This window comes from Vespa crabro, chromosome 3 (genome assembly GCF_910589235.1).
Source record: "Vespa crabro chromosome 3, iyVesCrab1.2, whole genome shotgun sequence".
NCBI lineage: Eukaryota > Metazoa > Arthropoda > Insecta > Hymenoptera > Vespidae > Vespa > Vespa crabro.
In genome coordinates, this window is record NC_060957.1 from 10,566,365 (window position 1) to 10,585,992 (window position 19,628).

A 19,628-nucleotide genomic window follows, 5' to 3' on the forward strand; every position below is an offset into this window, starting at 1 on the left:
ATAATGGTAATTTTAAAGTTATTTGTAGAAACATAAATATTTATACATAGTTTTAAAAATATATTTGTTTAATTTTATTGAATAACTGTCATGTATATTATGTACATAATAAGGCTTAGCATTTGTCAAGTGCTTTTTAAGTGTAAATAATGTACATTTGTCACTTTTATATCACATGATAAAAAATCTAAGTACAAGGATATATTTTATATTAGAAATTTGAATTGATTTGCTCTATTAACATGTGCAAAGTATACATGATTTGACCTCTCATTGTCAACAAGATAATTGAAGTATTATGCAAAAATATTTTTTAATTATATCTCATTTTAAAATAATATATTGATATATTCTTAAGTACAATGTATTATATGGTCATCTTGATAAAAGAGCAGATCGAGAATAAGATACAGCATCTTCTATAGTTGCAAAAATTTTAAATGAGAGTTCTTTATATGTATACATTTCACATTTTTTTATCATCTCAAATATTGGACTGGTACAACTGGCTAAATAAAAATGTATTTGAATTTCACTAAATTCTGAAGCTACTGCATGTATTACATTAACACCTGCCGGATCTATGTAACTTACTGCACTCATATTCATAATAATACAACGTAAACCATCCTTATGTTCAAAATCCTGTTCATCTAAATGAATATTTTTTTGTTTAAGCTTTAATCTTTGTCTAATAACTTTTTGTGGATTAATACCAATCAGTTTATAGACTTCAGATTTGAAATGAGCTCTATTGGCGAAATTTAAACTTCCAGAGTAATGAAAAATTTTGATTCCTTCTATTTCCTTTGCCTGTGAACGTAATGAATAAAATTTATAATATAACTTTATATGAAAATATTTATCAATAATATTAATTTTATATGAAAAAATTAAAAAATTTTTAAATCTTACCACTTTATATCTATTAAGATCTAAATATAAATCTGAATTTGGTATGTGACCTAATAAACATGTATATGGTCTAATACTTTGCAATAATACACTTGCAAGTGAAACTATCAATCCTGCTAATAATCCTATATCGATACTAACTAGTATTACAATTAAGAATGTTACAATCCATATTATAGCATCGGATTTACTTAATTTCCAAAACTTAATTAATTGTGTGGCTTGTTGTAACATTCCTTTTAAAGCTACCTAAAAATAATAATGAGTAAATAAATATATTAATTTTTATATTTAAATTATTTCGTTAATTATATATGTTACTTACTACTATAATTGAAGCTAGAATACATCTTGGAAGTGGTTCAAAGAAAGGACCTATCCATAAAAGAATGATCAATAGTATGGAACACGATACAATACTAGCGATCTGAGAACGACCACCTACTGTTTGTTGAATTAGTGATCTGCTTAAAGATGCAGAAAATGGCATACATGAAAAAAAAGATCCAACTATATTGCTGACTCCCTACAATTAAAAAAAAAATATATATATATATATATATATTATACTAACTTTGTAATACAAAAAAAAGATAAGAAGTTATTAATAGATAACATTTTTACCATAGCGAATAGTTCTTGATTCGAGTCTACTTCATAATTAAGTTTTTGAGCAAATATTAAAGCCATTGACATGGTGATTGTATAAGAAACCATAGTTATTGCAATACTATCTACTGCAACTAAAGGCAATAATTCTAACGTTGGTAATTCTGCTGTTGGTAATCTGATTTAAGGCACCTTAAAACTGAATACAATTTAATCATTGTAAAACTTAATTCTATACAATTAGAAAAGATATACGTACCCTGTAGGAATGTGTCCCACATTTTGAATGTTGTATACTTCGGTTAAATTGCCATATTTAGACACCAAGGTACCGCTAACAACAGCAATAAGTTCTATGGGTATAGGAACACCACATTTTTTTCCAGCCCATGGCTAACATAAAAACATATGTATATATATATATATACATATGTAATGTGTGTTTACTTTGATGTAAAATATTTATAAATAGATAACACAAAAAACTTACTTTTATAAATTCATTATTAAAGACCATAATAATAATTGCTATTGTTGATACAATTGCAGACGCAACATTTATATTTGATATTTCTTTGGCTATACTTATAACAGTCTGAGAATATAAAAATTATATCAGATTATATATTATATATTTTCTTATATTAGTTAAAATATTTCATAACTAATTATACATACTTGAATAAGTTTAAAGTAACCTTTCTGTTTTGGCAGTTTTAAGCCTAACAGATCTTTGATCTGTGATAGCAGAACATGGATCGCAGCACCTGTAGTAAAGCTATTGACTAATGTTTCACTAAGTAATGTGCTTATAACTCCTAATCGAAATATATACATTATGATCTAGAAAAATGTTTTTATTGAATTTATTTCTTTATTATATATTACAAGAACAAAATTATATAAAAGGATAGAATTTTGAAAACTTACTTGGAATATACCAACTGATAATGTAACCGCTGTTGCTACTTGAATTGATGTATATGAATTATATTCTTTGTCCATTTGTGTAAATGTTGTAACATTTCGATGATCATTTAATGGTACTGAGTACGATGTCACAGCTTTACCAGTCATAAGACAAACAACAGCAAATGTTCCTATAGACATATACAAAATGATTTCATGATTACTTAAACATTACCAAGTTTTTTTGTAGCATACAACATTATGTATAATTTGTTAAGTATTCTTGATATTTACCCATCGATACATGCTTCGATGTGCCAAAAAAAAAATATACTAAAACTGGAAAGAATGCCATGTATATTCCAACTACAGGTGGTAAATTTCCTAAAAGTGCATAGGCCATTCCTTGTGGAATATGCATGATAGCTACGGTTAAACCCGAAATCATATCATAAACCAAATCATCTTTCCATCTATATCGTTTAAGCCATGTCACAGCTGGTATCGATGAACTAATGCATGATTTCCAATTTTTACATTTCACTAATTCTTTTGTATACTGAGCCACTGCAAATTATAAAGCTATTAAAAATTGAATTATATTATTGGCATCAAAAGCTAATTAAAAACATATTAGTTAACTAAGATTATTATATTTTATATTTATATTATGTATAAAATTTTTAATATAAACTTACGAGATGTTCTGGGTCGTTCATAACAATAATCCAAGTTTAATGTTTCTTGTTCATAAAGGGGTCTTTCAACTCGCAATTGCAACAATACGTCATCCTGTTTCTCCATATTATTTCAGTTATTTAAAGAAACTAAATTTTTTTATTATTACAAGATGAATAAAAATCACTGTAGACGTTTTATTTATAAAAAATTTTTTCTCGTCAAATGATACGGGTTTGTAATAATGACACGAATTTAAAAATTTTACCTTTCAAGATTGACGGATTCATTAGTAATGATCGCATTTCTCAAATAAAAATTCGTGGTTAACTTTTATAAATTCCTTTGTTAGATTTCATTGATGTATCATAAAAATATTCTCACAAATGTAAACATTTATACGATTTATCTTTATTATGTCATTATATTAAACGACACATGTGTTAAATCCTTCTTCTAATCCGAACATTCGCTCAGTCACGAGTTATCCCGTGATCTAAAGGTACTTGTGTATGTTTCTTTATAATATCATTGATTATATATCCTATTGCGCTGATAATCATAATTGTTTTTCTTTTCTTTCTTTTTTTTTTTGCTTTTTTTTGTTTGTTTTTTTTTTTCTTTTATCCTACATCATTATCATTTTATTAAATCGTAATCACAATAATAATTATTTTTTACGCAATATGACACGACTATGAGATATTGTAATGTTACGTAATAATTATAATGATAATAATAATCCTTCAATTTATTTTTATGTTTTCACGATACAATTCTATATATGCGTATACGTATACGAACATACGTACACATATAAATATATATGTATACATACATATATATTTATATATACATAGAATAATATTTAAAAATAAAACATTTTAATTTATAGCAAAGAAATTTGTCACTCATTGACATTGATTATTTTTAAAAGATATAAACAATGTTGTTTATTTCTATGTCTTAATAAACAACAGTCTTTGTCGTTCAACGTCCATATGATATAATAAAATACAATTATAAAGAAAGACCAAAGATTAGTATTTATCTTTTTGATTTTTTGTTCATTTGTAAGTTTTCATATTCAAATCATAGATTGTCTTTTAAATAAAATAATTTTGTTTCCACGTTAAACAACAATAAGTGATGCAAGCGCTATCTAGCCAAATAAGTATAAACAAAAATGCAACGAGGTTATTCAAATGTTATAATGAAATAGTTAGAAAATGATAATACTATTTTTTTCTTTTTATCTTATAATTATCAAAAAAGTAGAAGATATAGAAAAAATTTGAAAATTACAATTTTAATTAACGCGCCATTGACAAAGTTATCATGGCGGCTGAAATTTGATTAGCTATTAACTTACCCGCGAAATAAAGCGTAATTTAAATTTACTCCAATTAATAATATATTAACTAATAAAATATAATCATTAATGTTTAAACAAATATTTGTCATTATAAAATAATATTTAAATATACGATTAATTATTATATTTACATTGTTTACTCGTTTAATTATAGAAATAAACTAATTTTCAATCAGTGCAGACAAAAAGATAATCTTCAAAGTTCTTTATCTCGGACTAATTTAAAATAAATACAGATAAAATAGGTATTATAATGATTAATATTTTACATATATATATATCCATGGATACTATAAACATTTATTACGTCACATAAGTACAATTGAACACCAAGGGGCTGCTAAATTATAATTATTGTTATATTCTTGATACAATTAGTTAGTCATATGCGACTTTGCACAGACATAAATAATTTATATACTCTCGTTTTGCTTAAACAAATACTCTCTTAAATATATTTTTTGCTCTCTGTACAATGTATGTACAATATACATATATATATGTATATATCACAATCTCTTTCTCTTCGTACATTCAAACTTTTATTCTAGAATTATAAATTTCGAGGAATAATAATAATTACGAATAATCTGGAAGAATAGCATAAATTAAAGCAAATACTGTTAACACGCTGATGAGGTAAATGGGAAGATTTTGATTATTATATAAAAAGAAAAAAAGGGACAATTTTTCCTCTATAGAATAACTGCAAATTAAAAAATTGTATATGTATTTGACAAATATTTTAATTAAATATATTACTAGACGCATAAAACGCTGGAATTGTAATATGTAACGATTAGGTAAATATTATTCAGAATTTTCAATAAAAATAAATATAATATAGAAATATATAGCAGGAATTCAATAATTTACTGAGGAGATAATCTGTACATATCAATTTAGAAATAATATACATACAAAAGAATGTGTTTTATATCATTTAAAAATTAATGCAATCATTATATGTATGTTTTAAATATAAATATATATATATATATATATATATATATATATATATATATATATATATATATATACATATATGTATATATATACATATTGATTTTACGATATATTTTATGCGTGTGTGTATATATATTGTATATAATTTACCGACAATGCAAAATAATGTACACATTTTTAAGATCTTTTGAAATTAAATTTAAATATTTTACCATAAACCGTTTATTGCAATTCGTGCCACCAAAAAATGGGGTAACGTAAATCACATTTATTGTCAGCTAAATATTAATCCTTGTTACAAACAAGAGTTAATTGTACACAAAGACATTCATATGTCCGATATTTTCACATTAATTGCCATATAAAGTTACACACATTCACCCATTATTATTATTATTATTATTATTATTAAATATTGATTGGCATGTGAAGCAACAAACGGAATAAATAACTAAATCTATATATACATTGGTAGATATAATAGTAAGAGTTTTATTTTGCTTTTTCTTTTCTTTTTTTCTTTTTTCTTTTTTTTCTTCGTAATGAAGAGATTTTAAATATTATCGAAATAAAAAGTACTGTTTATAATCTAGAATAGTTAAATAATATTATTTTAAACTACTGAACTGTATTAGTTTAAAATTTGATTTCTGAAGTTTTCAAAATTTTTACTACATATTGAACTAATAGTCATATTGTACTCTTTACATTCAGTCTTTGCTTGTAAGTTAAATAAAGATCATGAAAATCATAGTCCATGTTAAACATCAAACTTCAAAATCAACTAGGAACTACAAATAGGATAAGAGCGTTTATATGACATGGGTCCCAAATTCTTCGTCATTCATTTTCTATCATTCAAATTTCAATCATTCATAGTCCAATAAAACAGTTATAATTAATCCCTGAAATCTGCATGTCAGGGCAGTTCAGTTATTTTATGTTTTATAGCATTGAAGAGCTAAAGAAGGACTACTTCATATTTGAGAGTATAAGGTGAAGTAATGATAATTTTCACTTCACACTTGTTTTCTTTTTTTGTTGGTTTTTCTTTTTTTCTTTTTTTCTTTTTTCGTCAAACCTACAAAAACTTATATATTTTGTGCCACATACGGAATGTATATAATTAATATGTGAATTAAAAAATGCAACAACCCCATAAAAATCAAAAAGAAAATAAATATGTTATCTCTGGCAAATTAGTGGGCATTTCTATGAGATTGTAATATTTAAATTGTTACAGTAAAAGGTCATGATGTTAAGTTATTCAACCGCATTTTTTTTTGTACAAATATGTTCCACATAATCAGTACTTGTTCATCAAGATGACTTTTACTTTGATTTTTAATTTGGCATAAAAAATGCTTTTCTTTTTTTAGTAAGATAGATGATCAAGTGATAAATATTTGAGAAATTTTTACGTGACTCATATCAATTGTTAACGATTTGTCATGGCAGTATAGAATGGCAGCATATTAGATGAGGCAAAATTCATCCAAGTGTTGAAATAGTTCAGACCTCCTTCCTTACCTCAAGACTGACACTGAGATTCGTTTGAAAGTATTTTTTGTTGTTGTTGTTGTTTTGTGGCAGAAGTGCATATCTGGACGAAATAGGATTGTTGTAGGCTACGGTACTTGCTTCTTTAATAATCAATCAAAGCAATTTTATTCCCTTGATACAGATACTTTGCCGTCGAGTGTTTGTTCAAATAAACAAAGTGCTCGATGAACAAATTCATACTGTTCTGCAGTTTGAATCATACCTCCTCTGTCATACCTTAAGTAAAATAATGATTTTATGAGTATCAAAGATTTTATAAAAATCGCATATATTACGTTAAACAAATTAAGAAATCTATGAAATTCTCACCTCATTTGACATAGAATACCTAGTACATCAACATTACCATCTTTTAAGAGTTGAGTCATTCCTATTGCTAATGCTATAAAACATCCAGTGCGTCCAATACCTGCACTACAGTGTACCACTACAGGCCCAGATAAAGCGTTTACTTCTGCGGCTAGATTAACAAGAGCATCTGCTGCTTGAGGTACAGCATGATCTGGCCATGAATCATACCTATCAAAATCATTTTCTATAAGATTTTTACTCTTGATAATATATTAACATTTATTTTTATTTTAGTTACCAGTAATGCTGTACGTGGCGTCTTTCTTTTTCATATCTAATTTCCAAATCTCTGACAGTATAACCATCTTTATTATTAATAGAGTTAACTATAATCGTGAAAGGACCAGCTTGTAAACGATTATTTTTATCTAAAGGAAAATAGATGTCACATTTTGTTTTAGCAGCTTCGTGTAATCTTGTCATCATAACAATCACAGGAACTTTTTCTGCCCAAACCATTTTCCAGAAATCTCCTACTGTATTAGCTAATGGTCCTTGTGTTGCAATATAGCGTGCATCTTCTCCATCATATCCCTATTAATTAAAAATATTATCCAATATTACATCATAATTCAGTTTATAAAATGACATTTCAGTATGAGTCTAGTATATTTTATTTTCTCCTTACCCTGATATAATTGGCATTTATATAACTAGAAAGCGGATCATCAGAAGAACCAGGTAAAACTGGTAATACCACTCTAGATTGTGGATTCGGTAATACAGTACAATATCTATTTTTTATTCCAGCTCCGCATATATCAACTTTTTCAGGAAGATTCAATGGCACTTCCCAAAATTCTTTATGTAGAGATGCGGGATCACTTATTGCTTTTTTCAATTGAGTTCTAGATAAGACATTTCCAGCACTCAGTAAAAATTCTTCCGCTGTACATTCGCGAGTTGGTGTGACCATATGGGGTGGACTTTCAGGCGCTGCTGCTAGTTCTATTGTTAAACTTGCACTCGAACCACGCCGTTCTAATAATCCTTTTGTTTTTATGCGAATTGGCTCTATTTTTCGTTCTGGTGTAGCCACAGCCATTATTTCTGGTAAACCAGAAGTGACCATAGAAGCTTTTGCTTTCTGCGTAGATACTGATGGTTTTGTTACTGATTGAGGAACCCATTGCGCTTCAACAGAACTCTGAGTACTCTTACCAGTTTTATCTGTACGGCTCACCACCCCTTCTTCTACTAGACCTCTCCTGTCACCATCTTCTGTATCTTTTTCACGCGACATTTGTTTCCGTAGCCATAACAAGATCTATTAAATAAAAGTTTTCAATTTATATTTTGTTCCAGCATGACAAAGTTTCTGTTATTCATGAAAGAATTAAAAGAGTTATATATCAGAATTTTTTATATTATGATTTCTTACCAGAAATGTAAATAAAATAGCACCAGCAATGGCGCAAAGTGCTACAAAAAGAGGCAACTGCCAATCTAGCCATGATAGAGTAGCAGTAGAACGAACCTCCTGACCTGTACGGGTACTGAGTTGAGCTGCTTGTAAATCCATACCAGCATCATCCAGTCCCGTCGTGGACTGCCGGATCCTATATTACATCAAACAAAATCTATGTATCTTTCAAATCTATATAATTTTAATAAAATCAAGAAAAAACCTTTAACATCCTATACCTGTGATGAGATCGAGCAGACATTCCCTCGGTAGACGGCAATAAAGAGATTGGTAGCACAGTATCTGTGTGCCACCTTTGTTCTGTGATTAAGTAGAATTTTTCCAAAGGTTTTGTATTATCATCATTGATCGAAGAGTCATATTGTTCTGCATCATTCACATAATGATGACTCAATGGTATCCCTGTACCTCCTATAACAATGATAATTAATTCATGAAATTTGTATATTTTTCATTAGACTTTCTATTCATAATTAATGAAGAAACATAAGAAAGACAATAATATTGAATGTATTACAATATAGTAAAGAACTAAATATATTCTAACAATTGTCCTTGAGCTTAAACATATACATTTTTGACCTATCTTCTTGGATAAATAACATAAATAAATATTGACCTCGTATCGTATCTTTAAAAAATACGTCGATATAATGAGAGGTCAATTGATAATATTAAAATGGGAAGAAAAAAAAAAGAATTTAAATAAGAAATAACGACTAACATAAAATTATTTAATTCTTAATGGGGATGTAAATATCACGCGTTTAACGTTTACGAACGAATTATTAAAGAAGATTTTAAAGCGAATGGAGGAAAAGAGAGATTTGTGTGTAGCAAAGTAATGTGAACAGATGCAGTCTACGCCAATGAAAGCACTGCATGTGACAAGTAGATGAATAACATCATTCCAGTCACAAATACAAACTCGGTCAGAGAGATAGAAAGAGAGGCGTATAACACACGCGCATCCTTGTTTGCGTTGATACATGGGCGCCTTTCACGAGAGAAAATACATACGCATACATACACACACACAGACAACACTCACACACCACATATACACATATATACAGGTACGAACGAAACTCTTCTAACAAACAAAGTACATCCTGTTTGCCGCTGATACATAATGCTGTTTTGTGTACGAAGGAAGTACACGATAAAACTATGAAAAGAATAAATCAATTGAAACATTGTAAATACCTTGTATGAGAAATACGTATGTTAGGACAACGAGGAACGTTTGGTTAACGGTAAAGTGCACTTTGTGATTTAAAACTAGCGGTTGAGAGTACGTCAAAACCGCCATGTTCATGTAAAAAAACAGTCGAATAGACCTTCCTGCGCAAGCTCCGTGTTCGAACTGTCGCGAGTATACGAGCAACGAGTTCTGACTTGTGCTTCGGTTTCTCTCGGCCTTGTTCGGCCGTGTTCGTACGTGTCGGCTCACTTAAGAGCGAGGTAACGTGCCTCGGCCAATCACGATTAACGCGTGGCGTGAATGCCGACCAATCGTGACACGAGTTTACTACAAGTATTGAGAATTTGGCGGGAGGGAGACGATGTGAATGAACGTCAAGCACGTGCGAATAAACGATAGTAATGCACTTTTCCGGAACGCGATCGTCCACCGAAGAAGGTGGTGGACTTTCAAGGTCGATCTTTTTGCCGTTACTCTTTCTCCTTTTTCTTTTTCTTTTTTTCTTTTTCCTTTTTTTTTCTCTCTCTTATGACGTATCTCGACATACATACATAAATACATACGTACATATATATATATATATATATATATATATATATATATATATATATATATGTATAAGAGATCAAGAAATGAAAAAATAATGAGTAATCGTATTTCTATGTAGAACCTTATATGACGTCTCTCTATCGAATTTTTCTATGATGTCTCATAAAATGAAGAACAATTCATCACGATATAATAATGAAGATGATTAAGCCGAAGAAAAAAAAAGTATGAAATAAAATTATACAAAGGACACCTTTCTCATATAAATCGAATGTTATATGTACGTATGTATGAATTTTATATGATTATATTAAACGATTTTAATAAACATAAAATTTTGGTTACCGTGCAACAATATAGCATCCACGCATTGCCTCATAGTGATAACAATTTTTGAAAACTTTTTAAATGTATATCCTTAAAAAAAATTCTCGAAAAATCTTAGATTCGAAAGTTTACAGTTCTCCAGCTTTCCTTTTCTCCTGTCTTTTACCTTTCTTCTCTTTTTTTCTTTTCTTTTCTTTTCTTTTCTTTTTTTTCTCTTCTCCTCCTATTTCCCCTTTTCGTTATCCTTTTTTATCTTTCTTTTCCCTTACTCTTCCTTCGCACATGAAAATAGTTGAAAATTAAACTCGTACATTTAATATCATAGAAAAGGTCGATGTACGTATATACATAGTTCGATATAGATACAAAGACAACAGAATTTTCACGATCTAAACGAAGAAGATTTAAACTCGTCCCTTACGTATTCCTCAAGAATATCTCGGTGATTCAGAAAACCGGATGCTGTTCATTCGTCCCTCTGCCCCATGTGCCCCGGTATCCAATATATTCGCTCTGTCGAATCCGCTCTTTTTCCAGTCTATGCTCATTTATCTCCGTGTTTCCTGTGCGAGCCGTTCTCAACGCTATATTTATAATTTGCGTTTGCCCTTGTGTTTCCAAGCTTCTTCTCTCTCTCTCTCTCTCTCTCTCTCTCTCTCTTTCTCTCTCTCTCTCGTTTTCCTGCGTTACGATAAATTGTACGAATCGAATTCGAATTTTACGTTGGTACCAAATGATTCTTGAAATTGTTATTTCACCGTAATCATATCATCATTGATTAATATCATATTATCTCGAATATCGCAAAAGCGAAATTTTCTCCATTTTAAAATATTCATAATATTTAATGTACATATGAAAAGTCATTAACACTGTTAATGTTATTTCCACTCGTTCCTCGCGTACCAAATTATTATTATTGTTATTATTATTATTATTATTATTATTATTATTATTAATTATTCATTATTATTATTATTATTATTATTATTATTATTATTATTATTATTATTATTATTAATATTATTCAGTGTTTATATAATACAGTATAAAAAAAGAGAGCAATGTTGTTGCACATTCGATTACTCGTGTACCAGGATTGCCTTTGGTTATCCACAACGTAACAATGCTAACCGACTATCATTGTTGGAGTAGGTAAAAAAAATCAATAAACTACCCGACGGAACTGAATCTGACTCTTGCGATATCTCTGTTCGTATTGTATCGTACATACGTAAGTAGTACGTACTTATATGTACATCATATATATATATATATATGTGTACTCCATATATTCTCCATGAGTAGTAACGAAGCGCTATTGCCTGTTCCTTCGTATACGATAGTTTTATTATTATTATTATTTTTCTTTTTTTATTTTTATTGTTAATATTATTATTACTATTATTATTATTATAAATATTATCAAATGTGATCATGCGCATGCGAGGGAGAGTTTGAGAGGATAATTAATAGTGTCCTAAAAAATTTCTCAAAAAATAATTTTCCCTCTTAATCGAGCCTCCTACGAATCTCGTCCATCTAACATTCTTCTTCTTTCATTTTATCATTAATCCTTTTTTTGTTTCCTTTTTCTTCCTCCTCTCTCATTCGTCCTTTGGTTTTTTTTCTTTTCTTTTTTTCGTTTCTTTCTATTATTATTATTACTATTATTATTATTATTATTATTATTATTATTATTATTATTATTATTATTATTATTATTATCTTTTTTTTGTTCTTTGATGCATTTTTACATTTAATCAACCTTCTCCTTTAATTATTAATCATAATGGAAAATAACGAATGGACCGTCTTCGAAAAATAGTAACTCTCAATATTCGTGGATTTTTCCTCCTCTTGAGAAGATTAAATTCCGAATGATATTCTCACGTAGATATATTGGTAGATAGGAGCCGCTAACAGTGGTTGTCATCCTATGTTTGATTTCCATTCGATCGATACCGAAATGTGACTGTTAACTGCTTTCGGCGTACCGTCGACCGTGAGCGAGACATTGAGCCACCAAACATGTTTTCGTTGTAAAAGGAAGCTCGTTAAATATGAAGGGATGATGATGGAAAAAGCGACAATGAATTTTCGTTGTATAAAAGTATAAGTGAATATGTATATATAAAATATACACATATATATACATATATTCATGTATGTATGTATATATATATATATAAATATATATACGTATATATATATATATATATATACACTTTTTGGTGTTACGATAGAAAGGCTTCGAAGCCTAACGCGTCCGCACGACTCGTAGGACGAGCGTAGAACTGACTGATTTCGAGGCTCCATTCATCCTTCTATGGGGTGCTTGCGAGCTTTCGTAGGGCGCACGCACGCTCCTATCGTGTCACGTACTTGCGTGAAATTGCTCGACGCCGATTGGCTTTCGAAGATTCATTCGTTTACGTGGGCGATCGACGAAAAATCCTTTCCCGTCGGAGTGCGTGGGTTGACGTAATTTTGTAGAATTTTTATCATAGACAAATAATAGATAAAATTCGCGATGAGATTAATCTTAAAGACAAAAATGTAACAAACAATTGTTTTGAACTTTTTACAAAAGAATTGTAATTATTACTTAAATTAATGAAAAAGAAAGTGAAACAAAAAAAAAGAGAGAGAGAGAGAGAGACGTGAATGATCTCTTTTTTTTTTCTTTTTTCCTTCTCTCTCTTTCCCCCTCTCTCTCTCTCTCTCTCTCTTCCTTTTAATCTTTATTCAATTTTGTCGTAAAAATATTTTCTTCATTCGTTAATTCAAGAATTGTGTTTTCTTTTTCTTTCTCTCTCTCTCTCTCTCTCTCTCTCTCTCTCTCTTTTTCATTTTTTATTTCTTTTATTTCTTCTTTTCAAAGGGCAGAGAAAGTGGGGGGAAGAATTGGATTTATTATCCATATTTGAAAGCACTCGTTAGAGACCATAGCTACGATAATGGTATGTAATAATTTGTCGAGACAATTCGACGAATTAGCTCGATCGTTTCTCGTCGGTTATATTGCAAAATTACCCTTCTTTCTCTTCATTTAATTCAGTATTTTGTAGGATAGTTTCGAAGGATGATACTTGTTCTTGTCTGTTGGGACTAAAAATACTGGTAGGGAAATATAAGTAGGTGTATCAACACCACCCACATGTTACTTGATATTCGATACAATTTCGTTCTGTCTCCTATGATTCGTGTTATTATTTACGACTTTCGTATTTCGCGCGTGGGAATAGTATATTTATCCGAAAAAATTATCACCATAAGATCGATGAACGTTTCGTGATTGTCCTTGGAGTCGATATGGTTATCTACTAATAATAAAAAAAAAAAGATCCCAAAAAGAAAGAAAAAAGGAATTTTTTTCAACCTTTTTTCTGCGCGTTTCTTTTCTATCCGATGGAAAATATTTAGATATTTGACTTTCGTTGTCGAGCAGTTAAAAGAATAATATTTATGTTTTATGTATGTATGTATGTATAGATATATCTACATATATATATATATATATATGCATCTATATATGTCAGAACAAATATAACGATTGTAGTATTAGAATGCCCACGTTAAACAAGTCTTACGTACTAGCATAGATATATACCCTATCCTCTCTTATTAATTTAGATATATATTTATTCATTTAGATAAATATATATATATTATATATATATATATATATTCATCTTTTCTTCTGTTTTTTCCTTTTCTACTTTATTTTCATATATTTTACATTGATATAATGAATCGAGGTGAACCGAAAAGTAAGCGTTCGAGCGTTATCGATATCGTGGATTATACCTACATACACGTACACATGCAGAGATGGACCCACCAAGGTCCAAAGGGTTTTCTCCATTTATATGGATCGCTGATCACATACCTATAAAGTTCACTGAGCGCTCAATGAGATCTCGTTTAAGTGACGTGTTCGACGCTATAAAGCTTCTACTGTTTGTCGCGAGTCATTGGCCGCGAACGATCCTTCTTGCTCACTACTGCAAAAAGTGCTTTTGAGAATCGCATGCCCGGCCCTCTGAGACCTTCCATTGTCCTTTCTATGCACACCGTATCTGACACGCCGTAATGCTTCATTTATTTGAAAATATTTTTTTTTCCGCACGCGCTCACTCTCTCTCTCCCCTCCCCTCGAAACCTACCTCCTGCCCGCTCCTTTCCCGTGTCCCTTTTCATTCGACCATTTCAGTCGAGATTTTCTTTTTTCTTCTCTTTCTCTTTCTCTCTCTCTCTCTCTCTGTCTCTTTTTTTTCCTATCAGTTTCGATTGTATGAATTTTACATATAGAACGAAGAGATAGAAAAAATGCTGCACTTCGTTGTTGATACTGATATTACTTGTCGTTGAATTTTTATTAAAAAAATTTCGAAGCTTTTTTTCAATGTAAAGAAAAAAAAAAAGATATGAAATTTTCAATAAACGTTATATATATATGTAGTAGTAGTAGTAGTAATAGTATACATACATAGTCGATTCGTCGCTACTACTACTACTATATATATTATAATTATAATTACTATACTATATATATTATAATTATAATATAGTATAATTCGTTGTCGATTATAAAATTATTATTAACGTAATTTCAAAGGTTTACGATATCGAGATAAAAAAGAAGAAGTGGTTGAAAAATTTTCATTGTCTTTTTTCCCTTTCTTCGTTTTTTCATTTCATTAAAATCAGTTGAAAAAAATTTTTTTTCCCTATATTGCGCGAGAAAAAAAAATATTTAAAAAATTTTTACGAATAAAAATGGACGAATTTTGAAATACAATAAAAAAAAAAAAAATATATATATATATATTTGTATATATAGAAATTAAAAGATAATGAAATATAGAAATAATAAGCAGTTCTTTAAAGTATGAAGAAAAATGTGCGAAAGGTTTGAGTGGGTAAAAAAATCGGAAATACAAAAAAAGAAATAAATATGTATCTATACGTATTTCTTAAGAGCTTGTTTTCATATGCGCGGACTAATGGGAAAATCGGTATTCAGGTATGTAGGCGTAGGCGTGTCCCTCTCAGGGTAATGAACATAACGACTACAAAGCGGTACCTTGACATTCTCTTCGGAAACGTCCTTGGAGACGGTCGGAGTGTGATTCTTTCTATTAAAAAAACGATTGTTCCGTTGTTCCAAAAGGGCCCACCAAAAGGACGATGAATTTATTTTTCCAAAGCATTCGTTTCCTCTTCCTTTCTCTTGATCTCTTCTCCTTAGAATTTTTTTCGTGCAATCAAACCTCAATCGTTCTTTGATATCTCTGTGAAAGAAAAGACAATAAAAAAAAACGAGCAATTTTTATTTAAAATCATTCATCATTTATATGATAATCACATATATATATTACAAATAAACAATTTTCGTTTTTATTTTAATCGTTTTTGTTGATCTTTTGAAAAAATAATATCCTCGAAATGTTTTTTAAATTGAAAATACAAAATTGAAATATCAGATCGATGGAAATTGAATTATTTAATCAAGATAATATTATACGAACGAAGTATTTCTTTAATCACCGGAACCATTCATGAATATCGGAAGAAATTATGAACGAGCTACGACCTTGACGTCTAAAGTTTTATCTAAATATCGATAAAAATAAAAGGAAAAGAAACAAAGAGAAAAAAATCTAATAAAAAAGATAATAAAAAGATGACTACGTTCCGATCGAATACTTATCAAACTGATTTCCTTATCAACGATATTTTTTCATATCCGCATTTTTTTAACTTATCCGCGTTATCTTTAACTTCCGTTTGGAAGATCGGCATCAGTCAATGGTCTCTTTTTTTTATTTCTTTTTTTTTTCTTTTTTATCTTTTTCCTTTTGTCCGACTATAATGAATAGATACAGACGAAATAGATTAAAGAAAAGAAATAATAATTTTTTGAACAAATAAAAGTCATTCGAGAGAATGTAAATGTTTGATTAATTTTACCTAAAATTCATTATCCAATTATTAAAATTATACTTATGAATAAAAAAAGTATATTAAAAAACATAAAAAAAAGGAATAACACATTTTATACCATAGAAAACGAAATTTCATTGATATGAATATATTCTTCTTTAAATTTAGCCAACATTCTATAATTTTTTATGTGATTATTATAAAAATAAAAAAAAAAATTATCGTTCGTTAAAGGTTAATTCTCTAAAACCCAATTTTTTTTTATCACTGAAATAAAAACATGAATATAACGTGAAATTTTAAAACTTGGCAAATATTAATTTTGATATATGAATTAGAAAATTAATACGGCAAGAAATATAATAATTTTATAGCGAAGAAGGTAAAATAAGATATATATATATAGAGAGAGAGGCTTAAAATATAAGAAAATCAATATATAATAGATCTTTTTTTTATAAAAATAAAAAAAGGATGACTCATTCCTTGTCTCGTAATTTTGCACTGACGTCATTATAATTAAATAAACATTAACTTTTCGAATATAAACATAAACTATGATAATTCTTATTAACGCGATAATTCTAATTAACGAGAGAATAAAATAAGATATATATATATATAAAAAAAAAAAATAAAAAAAGAAAGAAAAAAAATCACAGATGTACGAGTATGCTACTTCATAATTACATATAGGATTAAAATGTTAGTAAATATAACTTATACTTACAACAATGATTAATTTTTGGGATATATGTAATCTATGATAATTTTCTAACGAAAGGATCGAATAAGATTAAAAAAAAAAAAAAAAAAAAAAGAAAAAGGAAAAAAAGGAAAGAAAAAACAATTACAGGTATATGAGTATGTTACTTCAAAATTATATGACATTATATTATAGGATTAAAATATTAAAAAGAAAAAAAAAAGTAAACACAGATCTCATTTATATAAAAATAAAAAAAGAATGACTCATTCCTTATCTCGTACTTTATACCTTTTTTCCTCTCTCTTTCTTTCTTTATCTCTCTCTCTCTCTCTTTCTCTTTCTCTCTCTCTCCCTTTCTATCTCCACGTGTTCAATTTTTCGATCATCACTTGGTTAAACCAATCCTGTCCATGGCAATAAGGACGAGTAGAGAGATTATTACGACGTAGATCATGAGAAAGATGAACATCAAAAATTGAATAAATGGAGTTGACATTATCATCGACGATATTTCAAAGTTGATGTCGATGGCGATGACGATGGCGATGACAATAGCGATGGCAATGATGATGAAGATAACCATGTAGAGAAGATGGTGACTCGCGCGTTGCAACCTGCCAGTTGCATAGGACGCTTCTGAATGGCGTCTGAACGGATTGCAAAATGACGGCCAACTGCATTCACCTCTTTCGGTGGTGGCCATGGAGGGTGGCGCGAGGTGGAGTGCAGACGCGCGCATTCGTGACACGGATACGAGGCAACCCCCCTTCGATACAGTGTCGTGGCCTCGCTTTTGCCACCCCTTCGAGTAGGTACGTTGTGTGCTACCACCTAACGACGAGGATTCTTCGTGTGTGCCGTAGCTTTGTTTAAATATCCTACCCTCTTATAGTTTACATACAGAATTTTTTATTTTGTCTTTTATTTTTTTCTTTTTTTTTTTTTTATGGACCTACCCCTTTTTTCTTTCTCCTTCATTTTTCTTTTTTAATTCATGCAACAATGAAACAGTCGTTGTTGTTGTTGTAGTTGTTATTGTTGTTTCTTATACCTATGAATTTGCAAGGGGATGTTATATGCCTTTGAAAAAAAATAAAATCGACGATTTGTTTCTACGTCTTGTTTTCTGTTCTCTTTTTTTTTTTTAATTTCTTTTTTACACTCCTTTTTTTTATCTTCTCTCTTTTTTTTAGTTTACACAACGATCAAATGATATTTCAAATGATTATTGGAGTGTTATAAAAGAAATATTTGTACCCTTGTGTGCAAATTTTTTATATAGAAAATACTGTAGATATACCATAAATATGAGATAAATAGACTTAGTAAAGATCATGAAAAATATAATATCATATTTTCTATATATGATTTTATATATATACGTACATATGTAGGTATATAAGAATTTTCTGATGATCTATTGAGATTGTAGAAGCTATCGAAGATGGACAAAAAAAATGATAATAGAAGAATAATGGATTTGCGTATCGATTAGAAAGGATAATGGAAAGTGTATAATGATCAAAATTAAACATGAGTATAATCGAACCCGATGCTCTTCGGAATTTTTCTATTTCATCGTGGAAAGAAAAATTCTAGAGAAAGAGATAGTGAGAGAGGGAGAGAGAAAGAGAGAGAGAGAGAGAGAGAGAGAAATAGATAGAGATAAGTATTTTATGAAGCAGGAAGCCGATGACATTTATCTTTAAAATGTTAGATCGTCTCAGAGAGAAATCCGCCCTGTTTCCTCTTCTTCTCCTTCCTCTTTTCAATCCTCCTTCACCACCACTTTTGTCTTTCCAACTATGACAGGGTTGCTCATGTTAGAAAAGAGAGAGAGAGAGAGAGAGAGAGAGAGAGAGAGAGAGAGAAATACGAGAAAGAAGAAAGTAGAAAACATTGAATGAAATTTCGAGGTTCGCGAAGAATAATTGTGACTCTCAAAGAAAAGTGATAGTATCCCTTAATTCGTATTAAAACTGAGGTACTTTCGTTGATGAAGAAAATAAATTTCTCTTTTATTTCTCTTATTTTAATTAAAAAAAAAAAAAAAAAAAAAATTAAATTAAATAGAAAGAAAAAAAAGAAATCGTAATCG

At 29.3% G+C, this 19,628-nt stretch overlaps 2 protein-coding genes across 9 annotated transcripts; both read right to left on the bottom strand.

The window, feature by feature from the left end:
• Positions 1–47: 47 nt before the first annotated feature.
• LOC124422719 (sulfate transporter) lies at positions 48–3,818 on the bottom strand. Of its 5 annotated transcripts, none has more exons than XM_046959557.1 (11): positions 3,380–3,818; positions 3,132–3,260; positions 2,728–3,000; positions 2,455–2,624; positions 2,203–2,367; positions 2,015–2,119; positions 1,784–1,917; positions 1,540–1,702; positions 1,241–1,441; positions 916–1,164; positions 48–813 (listed from the first exon to the last, which is right to left on the bottom strand). In XM_046959557.1, the coding sequence occupies exons 2-11, from the start codon at positions 3,235–3,237 to the stop codon at positions 376–378; spliced, it is 2,004 nt and encodes a 667-aa protein (XP_046815513.1). In that variant the 5' UTR covers positions 3,238–3,260; positions 3,380–3,818; the 3' UTR covers positions 48–375. The 5 variants fall into 5 exon arrangements, with proteins under 5 accessions (XP_046815513.1, XP_046815515.1, XP_046815516.1 ...); XM_046959559.1 differs by having other exon boundaries at positions 3,132–3,297; XM_046959560.1 differs by having other exon boundaries at positions 3,132–3,225; positions 3,380–3,817.
• Positions 3,819–5,700: 1,882 nt separating this feature from the next.
• LOC124422422 (tyrosine-protein phosphatase non-receptor type 5-like) lies at positions 5,701–18,228 on the bottom strand. 4 transcript variants are annotated; one of them, XM_046958816.1, is made up of 8 exons: positions 17,819–18,228; positions 15,962–16,169; positions 9,011–9,203; positions 8,748–8,925; positions 7,995–8,633; positions 7,605–7,900; positions 7,325–7,534; positions 5,701–7,231 (listed from the first exon to the last, which is right to left on the bottom strand). In XM_046958816.1, exons 3-8 carry the CDS (start codon positions 9,031–9,033, stop codon positions 7,120–7,122), a joined length of 1,458 nt encoding a protein of 485 aa, XP_046814772.1. In that variant the 5' UTR covers positions 9,034–9,203; positions 15,962–16,169; positions 17,819–18,228; the 3' UTR covers positions 5,701–7,119. The 4 variants fall into 4 exon arrangements, with proteins under 4 accessions (XP_046814772.1, XP_046814770.1, XP_046814769.1 ...); XM_046958814.1 differs by lacking the exons at positions 15,962–16,169; positions 17,819–18,228 and adding an exon at positions 10,891–11,726; XM_046958813.1 differs by lacking the exons at positions 15,962–16,169; positions 17,819–18,228 and adding an exon at positions 9,999–10,228.
• Between the last annotated feature and the right edge of the window lie 1,400 nt (positions 18,229–19,628).

Excerpts from the sequence above, each read along its gene's own strand:
- LOC124422422 (XM_046958813.1), bottom strand. The coding sequence starts at position 10,110 with ATGAACATGGCGGTTTTGACGTACTCTCAACCGCTAGTTTTAAATCAC. Across the intron at positions 9,204-9,998 it reads ATACGTATTTCTCATACAAG|GAGGTACAGGGATACCATTG; the intron begins GTATTTACAATG and ends TCATTGTTATAG. Across the intron at positions 7,901-7,994 it reads TAAATGCCAATTATATCAGG|GGATATGATGGAGAAGATGC; the intron begins GTAAGGAGAAAA and ends TTTAATTAATAG.
- LOC124422719 (XM_046959557.1), bottom strand. The coding sequence starts at position 3,237 with ATGGAGAAACAGGATGACGTATTGTTGCAATTGCGAGTTGAAAGACCC. Across the intron at positions 3,001-3,131 it reads TGAACGACCCAGAACATCTC|TGGCTCAGTATACAAAAGAA; the intron begins GTAAGTTTATAT and ends TATAATTTGCAG. Across the intron at positions 1,918-2,014 it reads TTAATAATGAATTTATAAAA|CCATGGGCTGGAAAAAAATG; the intron begins GTAAGTTTTTTG and ends TTTTTATGTTAG.